The sequence below is a fragment of the Arvicola amphibius genome, chromosome 2, assembly GCF_903992535.2.
Source record: "Arvicola amphibius chromosome 2, mArvAmp1.2, whole genome shotgun sequence".
Lineage (NCBI taxonomy): Eukaryota > Metazoa > Chordata > Mammalia > Rodentia > Cricetidae > Arvicola > Arvicola amphibius.
Window position 1 is genome coordinate 2,733,642 of NC_052048.2, and position 26,350 is coordinate 2,759,991.

At 45.7% G+C, this 26,350-nt stretch overlaps 1 protein-coding gene across 5 annotated transcripts in view; it reads right to left on the reverse strand.

Annotated features, from left to right (window-relative positions):
- Ccdc91 (coiled-coil domain containing 91) overlaps positions 1-26,350 on the reverse strand; it is a 169,088-nt gene that overhangs the window by 90,873 nt on the left and 51,865 nt on the right. For 2 of the 5 annotated variants that reach the window (XM_038319700.1, XM_038319701.1), the window contains exons 4-6: positions 16,340-16,500; positions 15,408-15,611; positions 13,651-13,755 (exon numbers count right to left, since the gene is read on the reverse strand). In XM_038319700.1, coding sequence (XP_038175628.1) covers positions 13,651-13,755; positions 15,408-15,611; positions 16,340-16,500 — 470 coding nt within the window. Of the gene's footprint in view, positions 1-13,650; positions 13,756-15,407; positions 15,612-16,339; positions 16,501-17,232; positions 17,320-26,350 lie in introns of all 5 variants that reach the window. The other 3 variants (XM_038319704.1, XM_038319703.1, XM_038319702.1) reach the window with 3 other exon arrangements.

Here is a 26,350-nt window from a genome sequence, read left to right on the forward strand (position 1 = left end):
GCAGCTGTGAATGTTTTGTTACAACTGGTTAATGAAGAAGCTGCTTGGGCCTATGGCAGAGCAGAATATAGCAGACAAACTGAATGTAGGGGGGAAGAAGGCGGAGTCAGGGAGATGCCAGCAGTCGCCAAAAGCAAGATGTAAGGTGACAGGCCACAAGCGCCGTGGGAAAACATAGCCTACTAGAAAGGGGCTGATTTAAGTTGTAAGAGCTAGTTAATAATAAGCCTGAGCTAATAGGCCTAACAGTTTGTAATTAATATTAAGCTTCAGAGTAGCTGTTTGGGAACTGGTGGGTGGGAGAGAAACCTCCAGCTTCAGAGGGCTGGAGTGATGGATGCAGCTCCCAACTCAGGCAGGCACGTCTGATCCATTTTCAAACCAGTAAAGACAAATGGAGGGCTGCCTGTCTTACACTGGAGTTCTGTCCAAACTAAAAAAAAAAGAAAAGAAAAGAAAAGAAAATACAAAATGGCTTTTAAACGAAATAATAAAGGAAAAGTTAGTGTGTGGCATTTTGTCTAAGCAAGTAACGGTGGTGAGATCCCCTCTGCACTGACTGCTGTCACAATGAGCCCCGCTGTTCAGTCACAGCCATGCCTGAAGCTCTGGCTGGTCACCTGCCTGCTCACAGGGACACCCGACTTCTTGCCTCTTACGGCCCATCACGCTAAAGCCAGGGAGCCACTTCCCGGATACCACTGAACTGAACTGGATGCAGTTTCTTACATCATTAGGCAAACCCAAAGACTAGTAACTTAGAAATCTATTTCTTAGGTTTAAAAAAAATATCCTAAGAACTAAACACGTGTGTCAAAAAAAAAATGTTCTCCAGAATGTGTGTGCGGACAGAATGCCCACCTACAGTTCTGTGGACTACCCTGACAGGGAGCTGACTGGCTTGCTCAGAGCCCAAACACTAGGAAAAGAGGGGAAGGACTAAAGCCTGACTTTTAAGAACCCCTGGACAAAAGGAAGGATTTATCTGTAATTCCAAGAAAAAATGCCTGTCACTGAGCGCTGGGAAATACCTGCTTTAAATAAACCCATTTTCCCTCTTAAAACTGTTCCTTCAAACTGTGCAAGGCCAGCAAGGTAGATAAAGAAAAATACACTCTACTCTAAATGTGGAAAGGCAGCTCTTCTAACAAAATATCTGTCCACTAAGGGTTCCACATAGACCTTGTTAAACGACATTCTCAAGTTCCATCCCTACTGAGATGCACGCACGCACGCACGCACGCACGACCCCCCAGACATCACTGAACTTCAAAAACCATAAGCACTGACATCTGCCTTTAGAAACACAATTGGGGACAGTGGTGTGGACAGGTGGCACAGCAAAACCAAGGCCAATCCAGGCCATGTAGTCAGTGCCAGGCCAGTCTGCACTACAAAGTGAATCAGCTCTCAAACATAAAAATTAAACATGTGAAAGTAAACCACAACAAGCCGTTGGGTATATGCTTTAGTGCTAGTTTTATCAAGGCTGGGAATCAATCTCAGGGCCTGCAGGTGCACATGTGTTAGGGAAATGCTCTACCACCGGGCTACACCTTCCCAACCCTTCAATATGGTTTCACAACAGTCATAATTAACAATGTGAATATTAAGAACTGGCTGAGTACAGAAAAGGCCCCACAGTAATGTATCCATAACAGAGAAATATTCTGACAAACCTGTAATATGCCTTTGGAATTAGGCTTCATGAAACTGTGCAGGGACTGTGTGTAAACTGAGGTAAGGGAAGGCTAATGCTGTCAGGGTTAACAGCTGTAGTAAAGAACAGGTTTTAAAGTGTGAGAGAATGAGGAAGCAGGAGACCCTTGAAGGGTATTTCCACCAACACATAAAGGTAAAAGCGAGGACAAAAGCCAAGCAGCAGCCAGCCCCAGAGTCCTCTCAGACCAGAGTCCTTATATGATTGCCTGCTCAGGAATCATCTGTAATTCCAGGTCAACATACCAGGAGCTTCTATAATCACCCCAAAACCAACTGGTAAAAACCACTGGTTAATGAAGAAGCTGCTTTGGCCTATGGCAGAGCGGAATATAGCTAGGTGGGAAAGACAAACTGAATACAGCGGGAAAGAACACGGAGTCAGGGAGATGCGGGGGGGGGGGGGGGGGGGGGAGAAGGCGGAGTCAGGGAGATGCCAGCAGTCGCCAAAAGCAAGATGTAAGGTGACAAACCACAAGCCCGTGGTAAAATATAGACTAATAGAAATGAGTTAATTTAAGTTGTAAGAGCTAGTTAATAATAAGCTTCAGCTAATAGGCCTAACAGTTTGTAATTAATATTAGGCTTCAGAGTAGCTATTTGGGAACTGGTAGATGGGAGAGAAACCTCCAACTTCAGTGGGCTAGAGCAATGGCTCGGCAGTAACCAGCATGTACTGTTCTTGCAAAGGACCCCAGTTAGGACCCATGTCAGTTGGCTCACAACCTCCTAACGCCAGGGGATGACACTTGATTCTGGCCTCTGTGGGCACATGTGCACACATCACACAGAGAAATCACACAATTATTTTAAAAAGCCAATCTCTAACAAAAAGAAAATGTGGTGTGGCCTAACATTTACGACAAAGTGACAATTTTGTTTCCATGGTAGCATTATGAACAACTGACACTTCCGTGGTATTTTCAGCATTTAGCACTGTTCCTGACGATGTCACTGCTCACGGTGGCCCTTAAGGTCCCTAGGGCTGTCTTGTGTTTATTAGTCCCAGCAGGGTAAAGCACAAAATACTGATGCCAGGTTTCTTTAGACGCTGCTGCCAGCTGGGCCAGGGCTAATACATCAACAGTATACCGTAAGCAAGATGGCCATAACAGGAGGGCACATAAAACAGGTTATACACTGAGGAGGAGCTTGTGAAGGATCTTCCCTGGTCTCTCGCCACCTTGTTTTCTGAAGAAGAGTTTCTCCCTGAACCTGGAGCTCACCAATTCAGCTTAGCTGGTTGGCCCACTGATTGACAGAGTTCTCCTGCCTCTGCCTTCGTGGTGTTGCGACTACAGCACATGGTGCCGCTCCCAGCTGAGACATTCCTCATGACCCTTCCACGCTGTGCAGAGTGACCGCTCATCTCCCCAGCTCCAGCAATACTTTGTGAGTAACCAGCCACTAACATTCCCAGGATTCATTCAAGTTCACAAAACATTGATAAACTTTCTAAATAAAAATGAACAGAGGTACTCTGAACAGGGGCTTCCTCTCATTGCTTTATAAGAAATATAATAAAGAGGCAGAAAAGGACTTTCAACTGCCATTTTAACAAATACTTTCAAATGTCAAGCTCAAGTTCCTGAGACTTGCAGGCCATGCCTTCCCTTCATCCTCTTGGCAGCTGGGTCGCGACCCTCTGCGTGGTTCTCACAACCTTCTTTCAAACACAAGCTGCAGGAAGTAAACATGGAAGCAATCCTCCCCTCGCTCAAGATGGTGACTGTCTTTCTTGACAAGCTAACATGCTATCCTGTTATCACGCTGATTTCTGCTCATTTGAGGGCTCATTACTGAAGCGGGAAGGCCCGCATCTGGCTTACCAAGACTTCTGTCACAAGTGTGCTGACAGAATCGACAACGGTTTAGCCGTACACTGTGTACATGTCCTCTCCTAATATGCGCATGTGGCTGCCACGAATCCTCCTGATTGGAGGGCTAACATTACTGCAGACAAGCCGTGAACTGTCTCCTAGCTTTGTGAAGAACCCTACAGAGTAATCATTCCAAAAATAGACTAATTTGTTATGACTGTCATTGCCATAATGTCCTGGGCTTCAGAAGAAGGGGAAGAGGCCTCATATTTCAAGGGCTGTGGCTTTTCCACAATGTTTAAAAAGCTCGCAGCACAAACTACAGCATCATCACCACCTCCCCAGAGCACAGCGCTCCAGCCTCTCCTGCCCCCGTAACGTTAGCCCAGCCGGACTCGTTTCCTCGTGTGAACCTCTGTCGGGACAGCTGTGCTGGCTGCAAACACGCAGCGCTGGATATTCAGACTGAGACCACGGACAACCAGAAACCACAAGCCTGGAGTGAAGATAGGACTCTGTCTTTGGAGTCAGGATGCAGTTTGGCCTGTGTAGCTCATCACTTTTTATGTTGTGGAAGTGAAATAAAAGCTAAGGAAAGATCCGTGTTTAACTGTCTTTGTCTCGGGACTGCTCCCTGATCTTTTAAACAGATGTCAAAGAATCTAGATTACAATCCCAAAAGCTGCATTTAACGCAGAAGTCTAATTGAAAACAATTTCTGATCTGAGAGCAAGAATTTTTTTTTTATTGGAGAGAAATCCAGAAGAGCAGCAGGCTTGCTTGGTGTTCGGCTCACTCAAGAAACAGAGATTACCTTCTCAGAAGGCTTCCTGCACAACAACCAGATTCATTTTCTTCCCTTTGTGTAAAGGCTAAAAATGGGCTATGGACATTACTCTGCCTCAAGGTCGGGGCACCCGTCTCCCACTGGGAAGAAGTAAGTCCCAAGAGAGCAAGGGCCTGTGAGCGCTGTCTAGCCCTGTTCCCATCACTGTACTCTGGAACATCTCTGCAAACTTACACGATCCACACACACCCGCTCTGACAGTCCTGTGAGCACTAATCATACATAAATCTCCTCCTATATAAACGCAAAGTGCGCCAAACAGAAATGCAAGCAATGACACATTAAACACCAGGGAGCCTGGCATGGTGGTGCATGCCTTTAATCCCAACACCTACAAGGTAGAGACAGGTGGCTCTCTTGAGAGTTCCAGGTCACCGGGAATACACAGTAAGACCCTGTATCGAAAAGAATAATTAAGCACAGTACACTGAAGTATGTGGTGAGGGTTTTGCCCACAGAAAGCAATGCAGTCAGAGATCCTATCTGCAGGGCTGGTAGAGAGGGCTCTGCCCGATGGAGCATCTGCAGGGTGTGGCGGAGAAGGAAGGATTCAGTGGAAATGAAATTCACTCCGCAGCACTATAAATCACTCTGGGATGAACAGAAGTAAGGAGAGTCAACCAAGGGACAAAGGCTGTGAAGTCCAATCCAAACACCTTGCTTCCACGAAACTTCTTGGTCCTGGAAGCCCCACACAATTCAAGCATCTTTTGTACAATGGGCAGCTGTTTCCCACGGCAGCTTCTGCAGTAAGACTGCAAACAAGCATCTTTATTCCCCAAAGACACTGCATGGTCCAGGTAGGAAAAAAAAATACATGTTTATCTTCCAAAAGACATACTTTACAGGGTTAGTGGGAGGTAAATGGGTTGCAGTGTTTCCTAAACACCTCATTTCGACTATCTGAGGGTTATTCAAGAACTCTACACAAGGGATTTTTATTTTAAACATTTATTTTCAGTTAAATAGTCCATTACTGAGGAATTTTTAAAAGATAGCTAAGAAGGTATTTGTTTTTAACTTATAAATACAAATAAAAGTGTTTTTAATCTGCTAATTTTATATCTTAACGCCTTTACGAGTAATTCCTCAGAGTGAACTCCCTGGTCCTCTGGCTCTCAGGTGCTCTCCACCCTGCTCCCCTGCAATGATGTTCCCTGAGCTTTCCATACAGGAGTTGTACTGCACAGGGCTCAGTTGGGACTGCGCTCCACAACTCTGCATTTCAATTGGCTGTGGCTTTCTGTAATGGTCTCCATCTAATGTCAGAAGCTAAATCCACGAAGTCTCACCAACATAACTAAACGTGAGCCAAACAAGGACAACACCATTAAACAGGCTAATGTGGGTGGCGGAAAGCTGGCGGGGCCTCAGCCCTTCTCAAAGAACGACAGGCAGTAGGAATGCTGACAGTCAGAGAAACAGTCTTCCCCAGGAAGACACATCAGTTTTCCAACTCCAAATGGTCAGGCTTAAAACCATACAGACAAGGAGCATGCACTAAACTGAACGAGTTTTACTAATGCATTTTGGAATACACAGAAAGACACTTTGAATATTTAACCTACATAATGCTGCATGGATAGACAGGGAATGCTCCAAATACTCCCACACATGATTCTAATTTGCTCAAAAGCTGCTTCTGGGCTATGCTACAACTGACCTCACACCTACTGCGGAAGAAGGTATGCCTGTGTCTCACTTACCAACAGACCCTAAGCCCTGGGCTTCTGGGCAGACACCAGGAAAAGGCCCTCTGCTCTGCTCAGACGCAGTAGTGGCCATTCTGCTTTCCATCTGACACCTCCCTTCGAATGATGTGGGATTCCCTTCTGTATGCTGTGATATTGTTGGTTAATAAAGGAACTGCTTTGGGCCTATAGCAGAGCTATAGGGGAACAGAGCTAGGCGGGGAAAACTAAACTCTAAACTGAATGCTGGGAGAAAGGAGGCAGAGTCAGAGAGAAGCCATGGAGCCCCATTGGAGACAGACAACAGAACTTTAGCTGGTAAGACACAACCACGTGGCGATACACAGATTAATAGAAATTGATTAAATTAATATTCAAGAGGTAGCCAGTAAGGAGGTAGAGCTAATAGGCCACGCACTGATTTAATTAATACAGTTTCTGTGTGATTATTCTGGGGCTGAGCGGCTGGGAACCAACAAGTGGCCTCTATACAACATTTGAACACAGGAAATACTTCTATGGCCCCATCATACAATGGAGGCACAAATCGCAGCGGCCCTTCGCCTAACAATGTGTACTACTTTTAGTATATTCCAGTGTGATCCAGCCTCTGCTTCAGCTTCCAAATGCTTCCTTAGTGTTCCCAGATGACATCCGATCACAGACTACAAGGTAAGAGGCATTTCATACATGATACTCGGTGCTAAGTCCTGAAAATGAAACCAAAAAGCACTCACCATTTTAAATCCTAGTATTCCTACAGTCTGGAAGGGGTGTTGGATACTAAACATCAGTGAAACACAGGGCAGAGGGTGTGTAAGGACGGAAGTCCACCCGGCACTACTTCACGGTCATGGAACCACGAGCCAAAGAGGAGCGTCGCTAAGTCTGCTATTCCTGTTTGAGCAAAGCGCAAAGGGAGAGACTGGAGGGATGCTGAAAGCGAGAGACCCGAGGGAGAGATTCACATCAGAGGAGAAATGATCAGAGAGCCATGGTGCCTTCAGTCTGGGCACCTGCAGAGGTGACTGTCACCCACCTAGGACGGCTCTTCAGAGAGAGGCTGGGACTCCAGGGAGCACATGTGCAGGGTGGGACAACCTGAGGCAGGTAGTGCTGTCTGGCTGCCCTCCACCCTGCAGTTCCATTGCAATACGTTATATATATATATCAAAGGAAATCCATCACTATTGTTATGAAATGTACATTCAACAGAAATGATTAACAGGGAAAGGCCTGGAAAATGCCATAAACTGAAAGGCAAAGGCATTCTGGGTGTTTTCCTTCCTTCTCTGACAGTTGCTCAAATTCATTTTCTGCCTAAAATTCTGCAATTACATCACCTCAACTTTTATTTATTTCCCATTCTTTACACCTGGTGACAATCCTGGAGTAGTCTCCCCAATCTATAAAACTATCTTTGACTGTGGCATCCCCTCAGACTCACCCAAACAATTGTCTCTTCAAAGAGCAAGAGAAGCACATCTTTGACAGGCTCTAACTTCTTCTGATTTGGTCCCTAACCAGTTCCCACCCTATCAGATTCCATATGGACATGACAGACAGACACCCTCACTATTCAACTGCACATGGCAGCTGTGGGTGCCATTCATTCCACTCCCCTTCAGTCAGCTCCTGGTAGTCTAGAAGGCCCAGAAGCTCCGCTGATGGCTTCTCCCAGTCTGTGTCGGAAGCCTTCACAAAGAGCAGGGCACCTTTCATGCACATGGACTCCTACATGCATGACCTTACATGCTGCTACTGCCTATGGGAGGATACAGGAACTCACAGCAATCTGAGGTGCTAGCAGACTTTCAGCCTTTCTGGTTGATAACAGGAAATCTAATTTCTAAATTTGTTGCCATTACTAGAAGCAAAGGGAACAATCTTTAGAATTCATGGGACCAAGACAACAAAAAATCAGAATGCTAAGACGCAAACTCTGAAAGTCAACAGTCCCGGGCTGGAGGGCTCAGAGCAAGTCTATCCTAGCAGACACTGACCTCACTGCCATAATTCTCACCAAAATTCAAACAAAATCAATGTTGCAAGAATAGCCAAGAAAGCGACACATAACAACACTAAATAACTAAATATGCCACACGACAGTCACTGAAGCAACACAGGAGCCTTGCCCCGTGAACACGAGGAATGAGAGAGGATGGCAGAGCTCAACATGGTAGGGTGCTGGATGGGAGAACCCAAATCGGGGCACGGGGTTAGGGAGCAGCGGGGGGGGGGGGGAGTATGTGTGCATGTGCAAACAGTCTAAGAGCTACCAGTCAGAATTCGGACAGAAGAGTAGCTGGGACTGTCTTATGCAGCCTGTAGGAAATGCAGCTGAGTCAGAACCTGTATAAAATGAGCAACTCGCCAGAGAACAACAGACACCTGCATCCAGTATAGGAAGGAAGAGCTCTAACACAATGGTGTAGGAACACTTAAAACTATCCATACTGCACTGAGAGCCACAGAGAACCCTGACACATGGAGGTTTTTGTGAACGATATCAATTAAGATAGAGATAACGAAAGAAGAGACAAGGGAAATGCAGAAAATGTAAACAGTCAGTGACTATAAGAAAAAAAAGTCACGTATGTTTGGTGTGACAAGCACATGGAAGGCAGGGTCCCCTGCATGTGCTGGCTGGGGTGTGACGTAGATGAAGTTCTGGGGTAATGAACAGTCTCTGCCCACAAGAGGCCACTCACCCGTGGGAGGCCACAGGATCTTTCATATTCCAACCTTCAGACTTTTATAGACTGTGTTGCTAGAAAAACAGTTTTGGGAAAGTGTGCCAAAAATGTATAATGTGGAAGAAAAGGATCATGAAGTCAGAGTAGGTGCCGGGTGCATCTAGAAAGTACATACACCGAAAACAGTACAGAAGCTGGACGCTGCCGACCAGCTAAGCAAGAGTGGTTCTCCCACTAGTGGGGGTTCCTCTGCTGCAAGTCTGCAGTGAGGGAGTAGGGGTCCATGAAAGTGGGTGATGTCCTGGGTGAAGACTTAACAGCCAGACAGGTGGAGCCCTGTTCAGTGGAGAGCGTGTGCATGAGGACCAAGGCCTGCTCTGATCTGGGGGCCGCTCTGTGGATGGCATCGGTGCGGCCAGCCGGTATCCGGTGAGAGTTCAGACCTGCTGAACTCTGATCCTGCTTTCACTCCACACTGCACTGTATCCACAGTTCCTGGCAAATACTACTTTCTTGGAAGGTGTTATATAATAGCATATACTGGCTTGAAATGAAATAAACATTAGTAATGCTTCCATCACAAAATTGGTGTTGAGGAGATAGTTCAGCAGTTAATAGCACCGGCTGCTCTTCCAGAGGACCTGGATTCAACTCCCAGAATCCACATGGCAGCTCATAACTGTGTGCAACTCCAACCCAGGGGATCCAATGTCCTCTTCTGGCCTATGCAGACAAAAGTCCCATAATACCCATAAAAATAAATATTAAAGAAAAATTACATGAGTTGTAAATTCCCTCGGTTAGCTTACACTGTGAACTACTTCAAAACTAACGTCACCCAAGCCCAGCACAGATAAATGGGGTATGTTAAATGGACAACTATAATATAATCTGAAATTTAAAAACCAACTTCTCAACCCGTTTCTTAGGCTGCTTGTGCAATCTAATGGACCACCAAAGACTGGACAGCTTAAATACCAAACATTAATAGCTCACAATTCTAGATGCTGGAAGTACAAGAGCAAAGGGGCAGCATGGTGAGTTTCTGCTGAGGACTTCTCCAGGCTCAACACAAGGGCCCCACTCTCCAGACTCCACTTGCACCTATCTTCCACAGACTCCAACTCCCATACCAACGAAAGGCTTCTCTGCTCCTCCTCCAGGGTCCGTGACATGGCCAGCTCATGCCAACAAAACACAGTCAAGGAAGACTTCACTCACTCTACAGGGCAGGAAGTAGTCAAACAGTGACTATGTCAACAAGATTCTACTGAGTTTTCAAGAAAGGAGCAGAAAAAGGGGAAGAAGACGACAGCCTTAGTCAGACACTGGAAAAACACTGTCTCATGAAGTAACTGCAAGATTACTATGACCTAAATAATGACCCTCTAATGGTGGTTCCTCATTCCCATAATGCCCGTGTTCTCCCAGACATGCTAAGGCATAATACCTCCTCGACAGCGAACATGTAGAGGGCAGAGCACCTCAAACCAAACACAGCAAAATATTCTTCAACTATTTCCCCATTACATGTCTACAACTGAGAAAAGTCAGAAATTGAGAATCCTTCAAATGGTCATAACACAAACACAGCACTGGGCAACAGCTGGCCCGTCCCAACATTTTCTCAGATACATGAGCTTGGGAGTGACATCTTACTGTGTTCTTCTGACAGTGGACACAGACTCATCTTTTCTTCTATATGAAAAAACTCTGTAACTGAGGAGAAGTCTGTGGTGTAGCCGCTAGGTAAACGATATGAATTTTATGAGATCTGTCCCACACTCATCCCCACATTGGCTGCTGAGGTCTGTGGCTTTGTTCTAGAATGGCTGAGGTCGGAGGCTGACCTCAGAGAAGTAGAGAAAGAGAGCAGGAGCTCCCTAGAGACTGCGAACTGGCGTTTTCAAAAATAACAGGTTCCTTTGCCACCGGGAGAGAACAAGGCTTATCTATTACAAGTCCGTGTTTTCCTCTTGTGGCAATGTTGTTAAACAATAAAAAACAACCTATTACCAACACTTCCCAACAACACTGACTGAGAGAAAACCCTGCACACCAGAGGCTTCGCCATGACACACAGCACATCAGAAGAAAGGTGACACTGGACACACAGACCCTCGGAGCAGACACAGTAGCTGTCAATCATGTATTATCGGGCCAACTCGAAAAGTTATGCTATCTTATGGAGCAAAGCTCCAACCCCCATCAATGACTACAACTCCGTCGTTTTCAGGGATGTTTGTGCACGGATCTTTACAGGAATATCAATCCCAAGAGGTCCTGGGTTAAAGGACCAGGAAGCTTCTGCAGCCAGCCCTGAGCGGCCTGTGACCTAAATCACTGAGAACTGTAGACTACGTGAATATACAGCCGGAATCTACGTTTCCAGAGACTTCATACAGAATCACACGTGAACTTAGAGACCTCGATGTAAGGCAGACCCCTACTGGGGCGCTCATTTTCATCTTACAGAGCGCTTCCTCTTTACCATGGCTGTTACACTTTAACTGTGGGACTGTGTGGGGCCAGCGCTGGCTGCTGGCTGCTGTGCGGCACCTCCACCAACAGCCCCTGGGCGCTCTCTTCAGAGACTCCGACCCCTTCTATGTCTTGAAACGCATGACCAAGTTCATGTACCAGCACAAAGTACAGCCCAATCTGGGTCAGATTCCGTGCGCTGATCCTGCTGAGGCATCAATTCCCCAAAGAACTGACCTCAACGGTGCTGGTCTCTTCTTAAACTGGTGTGGGAAAATTGTCTATAATCTGTCAATCATGTTTTAAATAAACGTTAATTGGTCAGACAGGAAGTATAGGCGGAAAAAACAGACAGGAAATAGAGGTGATACAACGAGAACAGGTAAATTCTGGGAAGGAGAAAGTTGATTTCCCCCAATCCTGCACAGACCACCAAGGAAGCAGGATGTGATCTGCCAGCTGAAAAAGGTACCGAGCCATATGGCTAAAATAGATCAAAATAATGGGTTAATATAAGTTACAAGAACTAATAAAAAGCTTGAGCCTTATAACTTATAGAGATCTCTTTGTGATTTTCTTTGGGGCTTGACGGCTGTGGGGTACCAGGTGGGACAGAAACCCCAACAAGCTAGCCCCCTCATGTTACATTAAACACAACTGATTCTGCACCCTTAGCTGACTAGTAGTGATTGTCCCGGAAAAGCCAAAGTCTCACTCCAACCATTCCTAATTCAAACACAGGGTGCCCCGGTAGAATGTGTAAGGGGCTCCGCAGCCTGCGCTGCTCTCAGCAATACCTTCTACCTTCTCACAATAGTGCACTGGGCTCTGAACGTTTAATGGCTTCTCCGAAGCAAATGTGCTGTTTTCAGGTTCCTGTGCACCTCAAGATGCTGTGACCACAGCAGTCAGGCCGAGCCCAAGCGTTCGGCACTTAGATATAAAGCATGACCGGTGTGACAATTATCTCCACTCCTGGAGTTTAGCGTGGTCTGTGAAGTCAGGAAGAGAACACAGGTGGTGGCCTAATGCTGCAAAATCCAATTCACTTTCTCCTAACAGCCTCCGTATGTTTTTTATTGATTGATTTTTAATTCTTAGGCAGAAAATATTCCACCTCCTGTAACCACGGGACACTTCTGTAAAAGCATGAATGGGGAAGGATCAGAATGAAGGCTCATGATGCGGCAGGGTCATAATTTAGGCCATCAGTGCACGCTCACGTGAAACTGGTCATCACAGAATAAAGGCAGCAAGCTTGGTCTTTCAAGGCTTCCACTGAGGGTGCAGAGCTGGCCACGGCTCCCCAAGCTGACAGCTGCTAGAAACGAAGCCTTAGGAACCGGCTGGGTTTGTTATTGTTTTAAAATCAGCCATGTGACTACTTTCTGAGAAGGTAGGAAATTCACCTGGAGCCACTGTGGGACCACGTGGGGAGAGGTAAGGCATGCTCCACTCAGTTCTAGCAAGGTCAGCTGACTCACGGGCTCCCTCCGCTTGGCCTGCACACCCTAGGCGCGGCAGGAGAGGGAGGTGTTCCTATTGTTCCCTGGCCCATCGCAAAAATAACAGAACTTTCTGCAATGCTTATATTTTAAAGTCAGCTGAAGTTTTACACACATTCCATTTTTATTCACTTTCTTGGGCAGTGAAAACCCCTGCCAGTGTGAGCCCCATGCTGAACTTAGGAGGGCAGGTTTCCTCCCAGACTTGACAATTAAAAACTGAATGTTTGAAAACATGAAAAGATTTTTAATTTTCCTTGTGATAAATAAGAATTTGAGTTTTCTTGTTCTGTACTGCCCATTTTTTTTCCAGAATAAGCATATTATTTTAGAACTATATACCCTGGCATTTCTTTTGGAGAAGGGCTTTCGATCCACTCATATACCCACTGCAAAGGCCCAGCCAGCACTCCACACCCTTCTCATCCTAACGAGAGATGCTGCTCCTCTTTCTTATCTGGATGTACTCAGAAGATGCACACGTTAGATAGCTAAGTATAGAAAAGCATGGGCTGCCCACCCTACTCTACAGGAAATGTGAGTACCCAGCCCAGGACAACCCAGGACTAAGATCAGCAAGTCAGCAGCAGGCACGGAGACGGCAGGTGTTTCCCGGTCCGAATACCCCAGAGTCTGACATGCTCCTCCCTACGATGACTCCTAACAAGCGAACCAACTCCATCCCCAGATCCTCCAGACCTCTGTCTGCAAGCGATCACCTTCCGTAAGCTTTAGCGCAGAGTCAGTGATATGATGCCTGCATCACACAAAGTCATGGCAACAGAGAATGCCACCCCCAGTTCATCCCAGACTAAAGCAGGGGACCACTCTCTGCGCTGTCTAGCACACTCACCACGCATGTCTGGAAACGAGAGCGTGTTTGCTGCTCACCTGAAGCTCGCGGTATCTGGCTTGAAAAGACAGGGCATCCTGCTCCTTCTCCTTCAGGAAGTCCTTCTCCAGGACGCTGTGCTTCTCCATCAGTGAGTCCACATCCTACAAGGAACACACAAACACAAGCTCTGCTACGTCCCACGGCATAAAACACCTCAGTAAACATCAGGAAAAATAGCTTGAAAGTCTAAGAATTACACAAGTATGAATTTGCCAAAGTTAACTATTTTCTAGGCCAATATGGAATATTGACATAACATTAAAACTAATAAATATGCAAGAGAGAGGTTGGGGAGGTGGCTCAGAGGGTAGAGTGCTAGCTGTCTAAGCATGAAGGATCTGAGTGTAGACCGTCCACACACCCACCCCCCCCACACCTACACACACACACACACACACACACACACACAAAGCCAACACTGTCCACAGGCATCTGCATCTCCAGAACAGAGAGACAAAGACTGGGGTATCCACAGAGTCCCCCGGCCAACCACCTCAGTGGAAACGTGAGCTCCAGGTCAGGAAGAGAGCAATAGATGAAGGCTTCGCGAACTGACCTCTGACCTCCAGAGAACATATGGGCATGTCCTGCTACATGCATGTAACCATGTACATAGGTACACAGCACAAACACAAAACAAGAAATAAATAAGAACAAGAGTGTCTCAAAGAGTACTATGAACAGAACCCAATCTCTATAAGTGCTTTTGATGAACGGGCTAAGATAAACAGACATACATATGGGTGGACAAATGGATGGAAACAGACGGAAGGATGTAGAGAAAAGATAGATAACAGATGACAAATAATAGAAGATAGGTAGATGGATAGACAGACAGATGGAAGGACAGAAGAGAGCCGAGAGCATATGTCACTCCCTTCCCTGAACAGCTGTGTTTGAATACCCGAGGGTACCTGACCTCCCACAGGTAGAAGGTAACACATCAAACCTGAAATCCATACATGCAGTAAAACACTGCCTACAGAGGAGCAAGAAATAACAACAAAAAGCCCCAGAAAAAGCTGAGCATGCCTTAGAACTGCATTCAACTTTTGAGTTCATATGGGTCCACACTGACACTAAAGTCTCAGGATGCTCAACTTCTTTATAAAAAACAATATGATATTTTCTTATAACCTACACTTACCATACCATATACACTAAATTATCTTCAGCTACTTAAAGTATGCACAACGGAAATTATAAAACCACTGTGCTGCTGGTGGCAACAGGAAATGCAGGTCTGTAAACAAGCACCTACAGCAGAGAGAAGGGTGTCCCTGAGTGTCTCCAGTGTCTGGCTGGTTGGATCAGATGCTGGATGTATGGCTTGTGCTAACCACTGATTAGAGACCTGTTCCAGGTATATTTCGTTTTTGTTATTGATGTGTGTTTGCCTGCATGTATGTATCTATGTGCATGACATGCATACAGGACCCTTGGAGGCCAGAGGAGGGTGTGGACCTGGAGTTATAGACAGTAGTGAGCTGACGTGTGGGTACCAGGAACCAAACTCGGATCCACTTGCAAGGGCAGCAAGTGCTCTTAACCACTGAGCCAGCCATCTCTCTAGCCCCTGACCGGCAGCTTCTAGTAAGGCGCCTCCACTGAGTGTCTGATGTGACGGACCTGAACCCCACCCCAAGGAAGACAATACATTCTTTGATGAATTTTCAATCCACTTTGCGTTGAACTGGATATCAAATTGCTAGCAAATACGATTCTACATTCCCGGGCAAATGTGTGCGCACACCTTTTTGATTCTCTGTTTTTCTTCTTCGGACGCTTTGAGTTTGGTCTCCAGACTGGATATTTTCTGTTGCAGCTGTGCGCTGGACACGCCGGCTCCAGGGCCCTCAGGGTCATCCTCCAGCGAAATCGCCCCATGGCTAGTCTCATCCGTTAGGCCAAGCGGGAAAAGCGGGATATTCAGATGTGTGTGTGCTGACTGCTGAATCTAGGCCATGTTAACAGAGAAGGGTTAGACCATCCCGTCAAGGAAATGTTCAAAGGGCATCATAAACCACAGTTAGAAATAAGCTGGCGTGTAAGCAATGAAATCATTTCCCCCCAAGTGAACCAACAGAAGACTTCACATGATTACAAAAGCCTGATCTTTGAGTCGATACATCTGAGACGTGCCCAGTCTGAAATGTATACACTGACTTAGGACTGATTTATAGTTAAACTGCAACTCAGAATCTCACATGTATTAATGATGCTAACTTATCAACTTCTAGCAAAATTGACTGGTGACTAAGAACTGAGATTTGGAACCCTGTCTCCAAAGCCCAGCATGATGCCTACAGATACCCTAATGCACACACTGCAATGACGCTCTCCTTCGGGGCTTTACCCTAAAACTGAAATAGATGCTCCTGACCCTAAAAACATGTTAATACTCCCAGGAAAGAAAAAGCTATTCTTTCTAATAAATATTTCCCCTTTTGAAGTTTAAGTTTGAAATGCAAAAACAATCACTCTCTCTTTTATTCACTATTCTCCTTTTAAGTCCAAGATATCATATGCAAAGCTAAGTCCATTGTAATGGACTCACACAGCTGTCTATCGGAGTAAAGCATCAACCTCTGTGACAGAAATGCCAGCACCTGAGCGCAGAATTAAGGTAGGATGCAGTTTCTAAGTTTCTACGTGCAGGCTTCCTTCCGAAAGCCCAGCGCTCACCTGAGCCTTGGGGATGGTCTGACTCACGAGGCCGCTGTCTGCACGCGTGTCATCTGGTGAGGAGATGATAGCATCGGAAGGGAGGCGGCCAGAGGGCGGAGACGAGTGGTCATGGTCCAGAATGAGCTCCGGAGAAGCTGGTGAGAGACGCACTCCGGAAACTGAAGACAGAAGCACAAGAACCGTGTTAGAAGACAACACAGAGACAGGGATGGTGGCTAGGACGGTGTGGGGTAGAGCAGTAGAGGTGTAAAACCAACATTGTGTGGCTAACGTCTAACATCCAAAGGAGTGTTTCTGAATTACAAGTGACGTTTCCACGGGTCACACACAACATGTTTTAAAGTCGTTAGCACACACACTAGCCTAGCACTGGAGATGTCCATTTCCCAGCAGAGGAAATGTCCAGCTGACAACACAGTACACACAGTACTGGTGTGGCCGGGAGTAAAGGCAGGAGGCATGGGGAGACACTGCGACACACCAGGGCTCAACAGCTAAACATTCTCTGCGGCAAAGTGACGACGGAGGGGGCTGCTGTAAAGCCTGCAAGTTCCTCTTTCGTAGTAAATTTATTTTTAAGTTTTCATGTAAAGTCAATCTTCACTTACTGGACTGTTTCCACAAAAGTAATGTTGAAGGACAGTTTAGCTATTAGATCCATAATAAACCACTGTTACACTGTAATTAAGGCTCTTACTAGAAGGTTAAGGAAGCAGCTGACTGACAAGTACAAAAAAAGACAAAAATACAAATGAGGAAAAAACAGGTATTTGTATTACTTTATTTTAAATGCTCCCAAGGAGTCAACTGAATCTAATCTGCCTTGGAATGTAAGGAGCCATCTTCGGCAGTCACCTCATTCCCACACCCAGCGGCCTAACTGCAATGACCTTTATTCCACATTGGCATCGGTAGCTCTGTCCTCGGGTCCTATCACAAACTCTGAAGGTGGCTCACAATGGAGATTGCGTGTTCCCCTGAGGAAAGACACACAGAAGGCAGTAAATTCTAATGAGCTAAATGCACAGATTTCTGATTGTTATTTTAAGGAATTGCTTAGTTATGTAAAAGTTTATTGTCTCTAAAATGTGTACACTGAATAAGAGAGTGGAGATAAATATAATTTAATAAAAAATATAATAATGCAAATATAATAACCACACACAAAAATCTCAAAAGAAAAATTAAATTAAGAAAAAAGGAAATCATTGAGCTGCAGAATCAGCTTCTTTCTGAACTTAAATCAGTGTGCACAGGTGTGTCTGTGTGCGTGCGTGCCTATGTGCATGCGTGTGTGTCTGTGTGTCTAGCTGCACAAAGGAGTACTTCAAATTTTCAACTCAAACACAAAAAGGTAGAATTTTAATTCAAGTTTGAACTTAATATATACTTTTCAGAATTTTCCCCAATCCTCCCTATATTTGGTTACAGTGAATTGTCTAAAAAGGTTAAAACATTATTATGATGAACTCTGAGAGCCATGAACAAAGGACCGCCTGGCACCACAATGTCACACAAAGCGCAGAACAGCAGAGAGCAGCCTGTCCTTCTGTCCTTCCGTGTCTTCGGTAAAGCTGACAAAACTACGAAGCAGGTTTGAAAGCATTTAGCACACTGCGGTTGTCACAGATATTAAATGTCCTGGACAAAATGTGTTCAGGAACAAACTCAGCAATACCACCCTGTGCTTTCTGTCAACCTGACACAAGCTGGAGTCATCTGGAAAGACAGAAGCTCAGCTGAGAAAATCCCCCACCAGAGTGGCCCGTGGGCAAGCCCGTGGTGCATTTCCGCATTTGCTATCCTCTATGGCATAAGGAAGCAGGCTGAGTGAGCCGTGGAGAACAACCCAGCAAACACTTCCTTCATGGCCTCTCTATCATCTCCTGCCTCCAGGTTCCTGCGCTGATTCTCACTGGTGGACTGTGGTACCGGTCTGTAAGCTGAAATTAAACCCTTTCCTCCCCAGATTTCTTTTGGTCATAGTGTTTTATCACAGCAGTAGAAACCCCTAACTAAGACAGCCCTAATGCCTGGGTATTTCACCATCTTTGGCGATCACATCTATGGTCATGATTTAAAACAAGAGGCCACGTAATCTTGAGGGAAACTCTTCAAACACCAAATACCCAAGTTCATCTCATGAAAAAAGGAAGAGAGGGGAAGGAAAGAAGAAAGAGAGGAAGGGTGAGAAGGAGGGGGGAGGAAGGAAGGAAGGAAGGAAGGAAGGAAGGAAGGAAGGAAGAAGGAAAGAGGGGAAGGAAGGAGAGAGGGGGAGGAAGGAAGGAGAGGGGGGAGGAAAGGAGAGAGGAGAGGAGGAAGGAAGGAAGGAAGGGAGGGGGAGGGAGGGAGGGAGGGAGGGAGGGAGGAGGAAGGAAAGAAGGAGGGAGGGAGGAGGAAGGAAGGAAAGAAGGAGAGAGGAGAGGAGGAAGGAAGGAAGGAAGGATGGATAGAGGAGAGGAGGGAGGAGGAAGGAAGGAATGAAGGTAGGAAGGAAGGAAGAAAGGAAGGAAGGAAGGAGGGAGGGAGGGAGGGAGGGAGGAGGAAGGAAGGAAGGAAGGAGGGAGGAGGAAGGAAGGAAGGAGAGGGGACAGTATTAGGTAGAAAAGCTGAAGGATGGGAAAAGGAGAAAGTAAAAAGAGAGAGAGCATGAGGAGAGGAGCTTACAGAAGGAAAAGTAGGAGGAGAGAGGAGGGCCTGGCTCTCAGACAGGCACCCCCCCCCCCCACAAGCACCTTCCCCTTCATAGCCACACTTCCTCAGCGGATGGTAGCCCATCTCCACCTTCCTCACTCCCATTCAGGCCAGTCCCCTGCAGCTGTTACTTAAGGCCCTACTGGCCCTTTGAACACTCGCTCTGCTCTCTGGACCCCTTCAGTGCACACACACAGCCTGCCCTTCCTTCAGTCACTCCCAGTCCCACTATTGCCCGAGAGCAATGGAAACTGAGGGCTCCTGGCCCTCTCGCCGTACGCTCCTGGCCCTCTTGGCCGTGTGCCTACCTGATTACCACAAGGATCCATCTAGATGTCCCGCAGGCATGCTACAGTTGTCTACCAGTTCACACCTCCCAGGTCAGCCTCATGGCTCACTCTCCATTAACTCAACACTGGATCTGCCAGGCCAGTGCCACCTCATGCAGTCACACTTCTGCTGGCATCTACAGTTCTGTCACACGGCCCAGGGCCTTTATGACATCACAGTGCCACTCCAAACACAAGCCAACCCAAGAGTCGGACTTGGCTCCAGTGTCAACAACGGGCAATTCCTTGTTGGACAGCTTTAGACAAGTTACACGGACTCTTCAGTCAGGGCTTCCTCTTTAAAAGGTGGGAAATAACAGGCAACTTGAGCTCACAATCAAAGGCCTGACCGAGCTGAAAGAAAACAGCACTTCTCCGTGAAGGTACAGGGTGTGTGAGCACACACAGCAGTGGACGGAGTCAGAGCGCTGTGTTCTCCATGGAGGTGCAGGGTGTGTGAGCACACACAGCAGTGGCCAGAGTCAGAGCACTGTGTTCTCCGCAGAGGTACGGGGAGTGTGAGCACACACAGTACTGGACAGAGCGCTGTGTTCTCCGTGGCGGGGGCGGGGAGTGTGAGCACACACAGCAGTGGACAGAGCGCTGTGTTCTCCGTGTCTCCGTGGGGGGGGGGGGGGGGTGGGGAGTGTGAGCGCACACAGCAGTGGACGGAGTCAGCGCACTGTGTTCTTTGCCACAACACTGAAGAGCAGCTTCTCTGCATTATTCCACCAGCCCCATTATCTGCTCACTCGCAAGGTAAATCTATTATCTGCTTTCATTTGAGAATATTATCTAAGAAATAAATGACCTTAAAACATTACTTACCAGAATCTGCACTATATGTAAAGAAGTAATTAGGAATGCAGATGTACAGACATACATATACAATCTAGAAACTTTTATAAAAAACTAATTACTTTTCTGATCAAACTAAAGAAATGGAAAAGAGAACTTAGAGTGGGATGAGGGAACTGCAAAAGATAATATGGGTATTAAAAAAGATCTGTAAAATAATTGGTCTAATTTTCTAAATTCTGGGTTCAAAGCAGAGCTAAGAATAATAGTAGCTAATCCGATAAAATGGGCAACGTGCGAATATAAACAATTAAATGGCAACAATCAGAGCTTTAAATTGGGAAATTTTCTTCATTTTAAGTCTTCAAACTTCTAAATAATTAATTTAAAATTTTCATTAAAATGGCAAATGCTTAAAGAAATACGACTTATGAAGCTGACTTGTTTAGTTTTTAGAACAGGTCTCTTTAGGAATATAGCTTTTCTTTGGGGGAAATTAAGCCATAGGCAATAACCTATAGACAAGCATGAAGCTCCAATGACATCACAAGGCCTTTTTTTTTTTAACCCAGGGCCAAACCTATATAATCCCAACACTCTAAAATAAAAATTAAAGGAAACCTCAATATGAATGAATCGTCCTGTTCCAATGTCAAATGGCTGGATACCTCATGAGAACAATGATGAAAGACACACTGAGTTTGTAAACAAGATAGAACACTTTGTAAGTTCAGCAAACAACGTGAGGGAAACCGTGACAAAGGACACAAAGAGAAGCTCAGGCCAAGACAAAGACAGTCCTCAATCATAAAGACCTCAACGCCATCCAGTGGTCCATCCTTCCTTGGTTAAGGTACAGGCTTCGTGTGATCCCCATACAGACTAACAGGCTTTTCAATGGGGCAAAAGAGATGGACATTACAGACCACAGAAAGAGGTAGCCACAGAAAACTCCTGCATGAAGTTACAATGAAAGACAGCAAAACTTCAGCCAATGAAGAAGCAGCAAAGCAGATCAGAACAGCCTAAGAGACACTCATCATTGGGAAATATGTACAGAAGAGGTAAGACACAAAATGAACTCATAAAATCAAAGGTTTAGGGGGTGAAAGATGGCTCAGTAGTTAAGAGCACTTGCTGATCTTCCAGAGAACCCAACTTCAATTCCCAACACCCATAATGTGGCTCCCAACTACCTCCAGCTCCAGAGAATGCAATGCCCTCTTCTGGCATACAGAGGCACCTGCACATGTGTGTGCATGCACACACAAACACAAAGTAGAAAACTAAATAATCTTTAAAATATAAGATCTTATAAAAATTAGACTAAAATGTAGACATATGCAAAAAAAAAGCCTAATTCCTAATATGTAAAGAACTTAAAACTGAGCAAAAAATTGAAAGACTAAGCAAATGAGATGAAAAAATACAACAGAGATTCCAGCAGAAAGAAGAAACAGAAGCTACTGGGCCTGATAGCAGACAGCTTGTGGGAATGCCATGGCAACAAGAGAAGGTGAAGGCATGAGTCTCTTTCAACGTCAGCTTTAGGGGCTTTGGAACCTCATTTCATGTCACATACGCAATATAATTTGCCAGAAATGGGGGGCTGAACCCTAAGATAGACTGGGAGCTAATCATACTGCAAATGGCTGCCCCTGTCCCTTCTCTGCCATGGTAGTAAATCTGTAACTGCTGCAGAATGTTATTCTAAGGTGTGTTACATTTGTTTAAGCTCTGGAACATTGGTTTAATGATATAAATATGTGTTGCTTTTGTTTATGCTGTATTTGTTTAACTCTGTGAAGCTGTGATTCTTTGCCTGTCTAAAACACCTGATGGTCTAATAAAGAGCTGAATGGCCAATAATGAGGCAGGAGCAAGGATAGATGGAGTTGACAGGCAGAGAGGGGAAATAGAAGGAGAAATCTAGATAGAGAAGTAGTACCATGAGAACAGGGTGAGGAGGACACCAGGTGCCACAACCAGCCACAGAGTAAAAGTTGATGTAAGATACACAGAAATAAGAAAAGGAAAAAGGCAAAAGGTAGTCAGGATAATTTAAGGAAAGCTGGAAAGAAACAAGCCAAGCTAAGGCTGGGCATTCATAAGTAAGAATAAGACTCCGTGTGTGATTAATCTGGGAGCTGATGGCGGGATCCCCAAAAAGCCAAAAAAGAGTAAAAAGCTAACAGCAATCTAGAGAGGAAAGGATTTGCTGGCTTACACAGACGCCAAGCCAGGATCTCAAAGACAAGCGCCTCAGGCAGGGACGGAGGCAGAGCACATGGAGGAAGGCTGCGTACTGACTCCTCTGACTTACTCAACCTGGGCCCATGTGCCCAGAAATGGTGCAACACACAGTGGACTGGGCCCTCCTACAACATCAATCACTAACCAAGAAACACTCCACAGACAACCCCACCAGCAAATCTGATGGAGAGAGTTTCCCAACTGAAGCTAGCTAGGACAAACCCCAATCCTACTGTAAGGCGGGGCACTAACACACTTTACTTGGGACACAGACTGTCACTGTGCGCCTTTGGTGCAAGAGTCACAGTAAATAAATACTCCTACTGTAAGGTGGGGCACTAACACACTTTACTTGGGACAGACTGTCACTGTGCGCCTTTGGTGCAAGAGTCACAGTAAATAAACACTGAGAGAAAAGCAAAGGAGCATGAGGGAGGAGAAGAGGATATGGAAAACCAAACGGACAGGCAACCGCGGGAGAAGGATATGGCTAAGTGTAGATTACTCTCCGTTCTTGCAGCTCTCTCTCGTGTGGGGGACCAGGCAGAGGGCAGACCTGAGAAGGACAAACACACACTGTGTTCTGGTCCACGTTCGGATTGCTGAAATAACGGAAGCCCGAGAGGGTCAGTGTCTCCAGAAACAGAGCTATGAAAGAAATGCATTTGGAGGTGTACCGTACCCAAGGACTTACACCCACACACCCGTCTCCACATTCCTAACAACAACCCAAATAAAGGTGGTAAGTAACATGCTAAAAAGGGCAGAGACGTGTGGTGTTTTAGGCCAAGCCTTAACTGTGCACATCAGTGGTTCTCAGCCTTCCACCATGGCTGCCTAACACTATCAGAAAACAAAGGGATTTCCATAAGGATTCATAACAGCAGCAAAATTAGTTATGAAGTAGCAATGAAAATAATTTTATTATTGGAAGGCACCACAACATGAGGAACTTAATTAATGGGTCAGAGCATTAGAATGTTGAGAACAACTGGTGTAGATGAAAGTGTAGAACTGAATATATAAACACATCTGTGTATCTGCGTGTGTGTATGATATAAGTGTACATATATGCTATGGAATATTACTGTAACTGTGTAAAAGTGTATTACATTTATTTACACTACATTTGTTTATGAAAAGATGTGTTGCTGTTTCTCCTTGCCTGCCTAAGGCACCTGATTGGTCTAATAAAGAGCTGACTGGTCAATAGCTCAGCAGGAGAGGGATAGGTGGGGCTGGTGGACAGAGAGAATAAATAGGAAGAGAAATCTAAGATCAGAAAAACAAAAGGGAGAAGAGAGCGAGGGAGAAAGAGCGGGAGAAGCCCAGGATGAGTCAGCCTAGGCAGCCACCAGTCAGCAGACAGAGTCAGACACATAGAAAGTAAAGTAAAAAGCCCCGCAGGAAAACGTAGATTTAATTTAAAGAAAGATAGCCAGAAATGAGCCTAAGGTAAAAAGCATTCACAACTAAGAGCTGGTTGGTGGCCCAAGAAAAAGCCCGGTACACATATATGTGGACAGACAGCACACGATGAAAACTTTTCAATCCAGCACCGCGAAGGTTCATAGAGAAAAAGAGCAGAAGCTCTTACAGCTTTTCATAAAGCAAAGCTATCGGTTCACCCAAGACCTGCCCAAGGCTGGGAGGGTGCCAGGCAACTGAGACACCATTCTACAGGTTCCTCGATAGAGGTCTGCTGCAGAGAAACTCCTCCTTGTGCGAGCATTCCAAGAGTCACAAGGGAGGCGAACGCTGCACGGCTGTCACCCAGGGCTGGGAAACACACAGGTGAAGTCAGCCGATGAGCATCCAGTGTGTGTCCTCTGCCAGGCCAGAGACACCTGATGAATTCCTCCGCAAGTCTACAAGCAGCCAAGCTTCTCTTACAGGAATCAGCTGCCTCACTCGCAAGCCCACGAGCTCTCAGGACGGCATAGGCAGCAACTTACTGAAGACAACAGGAGTCTGCAGCATGCCAGGAGGGCTCAGCATGTGGAGGAACCACCTCCGAGCCTCGCAAGAAGACAGAAACAGGAGTCTGCAGCATGCCAAGAGGGCTCAGCATGTAAAGGAGGCACCTCCGAACCTCGCAAGAAGACAGGAGTCTGCAGCATGCCAAGAGGGCTCAGCATGTAAAGAAGGCACCTCTGAGCCTCGCAAGTTCTACAGTACGAGGAGAAAACCAACTCTCATAAGGTGTCCTCTGACCTCCACATGCCCTGTGCTACATACACACAGAAACAAGCAATATAATAATTAATAAATAAATGTAAAAAGTAGAAGGGTCAAGGAAAAACTCTAAAAGACAATTCTTCAAGAGGAAGATAAAGGGACTTATGGGGTGGGGGAAGCCGGGGAGGCAGAGGGAAGCAGGCTGTGGCGTGTTACCTGTAACTCAGTTGACAGCACAAAAAACAACAGGAAAATCGGGGTAGCACAGGGAAGAGCCTTCCCCAGGCTGACCCATGCACAGGGAGGCAGGGCATGGGGGGGGGGGGAGACTTCAGTTCACAAAGGACCAAGAAAAGTGTGAGGTGCACTGCAGAGATGCAGAACATTCCAGAAGGGGAGAGAGCCAGCCAGAACAGAATCCAGATGCAGGAAGACGCCAGGACTGAGCTATGGACCCGACTGTACAATTCTGAGCCATCAGAACAGCAAGCATGACCGTGAGTATGCTCAGGCACATGGTGCCGCCACACAAAACACAGACTATACTGAACCCGCAGCTGATAAACTCCTTCAGTAACATGGCAGGTTACAAGATCAACTCCAAAAAATCAGTCGCCCTCCTATACACAAAGGATAAGGAAGCAGAGAGGGAAATCAGAGAAGTATCACCTTTCACAATAGCCACAAATAGCATAAGATATCTGGGAGTATCTCTAACCAAGGAAGTGAAGGATTTATTTGACAAGAACTTTAAGTCTTTGAAGAAAGAAATTGAAGAGGATACCAAAAAATGGAAGGATCTCCCCTGCTCGTGGATTGGGAGGATCAACATAGTAAAAATGGCAATTCTACCAAAAGCAATCTATAGATTCAATGCAATCCCAATCAAGGTCCCATTAAAATTCTTCACAGAGATTGAGAGGACAATAATCAACTTTATATGGAAAAACAAGAAACCCAGGATAGCCAAAAAAATCTTATACAATAAAGGTACTTCTGGAGGCATTACCATCCCTGACTTCAAACTCTATTACAGAGCTACAGTATTGAAAACAGCTTGGTATTGGCATAAAAACAGAGAAGTTGACCAATGGAATCGTATAGAAGACCCGGATCTTAAACCACAAACCTACGAACACCTGATTTTTGATAAAGGAGCCAAAAGTACACAATGGAAGAAAGAGGGCATCTTCAACAAATGGTGCTGGCATAACTGGATGTCAACCTATAGAAGAATGAAAGTAGATCCATATCTATCACCATGCACAAAACTCAAGTCCAAATGGATTAAAGACCTCAATATTAATCTGAACACATTGAGCTTGATAGAGGAGAAAGTGGGAAGTACTCTACAACAAATGGGCACAGGGAACCGTTTCCTACGCATAACCCCAGCTGCACAGACATTAAGGACAACATTGAATAAATGGGACCTCCTGAAGTTGAGCAGCTTCTGTAAAGCAAAGGACACTGTCACTAAGACACAAAGGCAGCCTACTGACTGGGAAAAGATCTTCACCAACCCTGCAACTGACAAAGGTCTGATCTCTAAAATATATAAGGAACTCAAGAGACTAGACGGTAAAATGCCAATTAACCCAATTAAAAAATGGGGCGCTGAACTGAACAGAGAATTCTCAACAGAAGAAGTTCGAATGGCCAAAAGACACTTAAGGTCATGCTCAACCTCCCTAGCTATCAGGGAAATGCAAATCAAAACAACTTTGAGATATCATCTTACACCTGTTAGATTGGC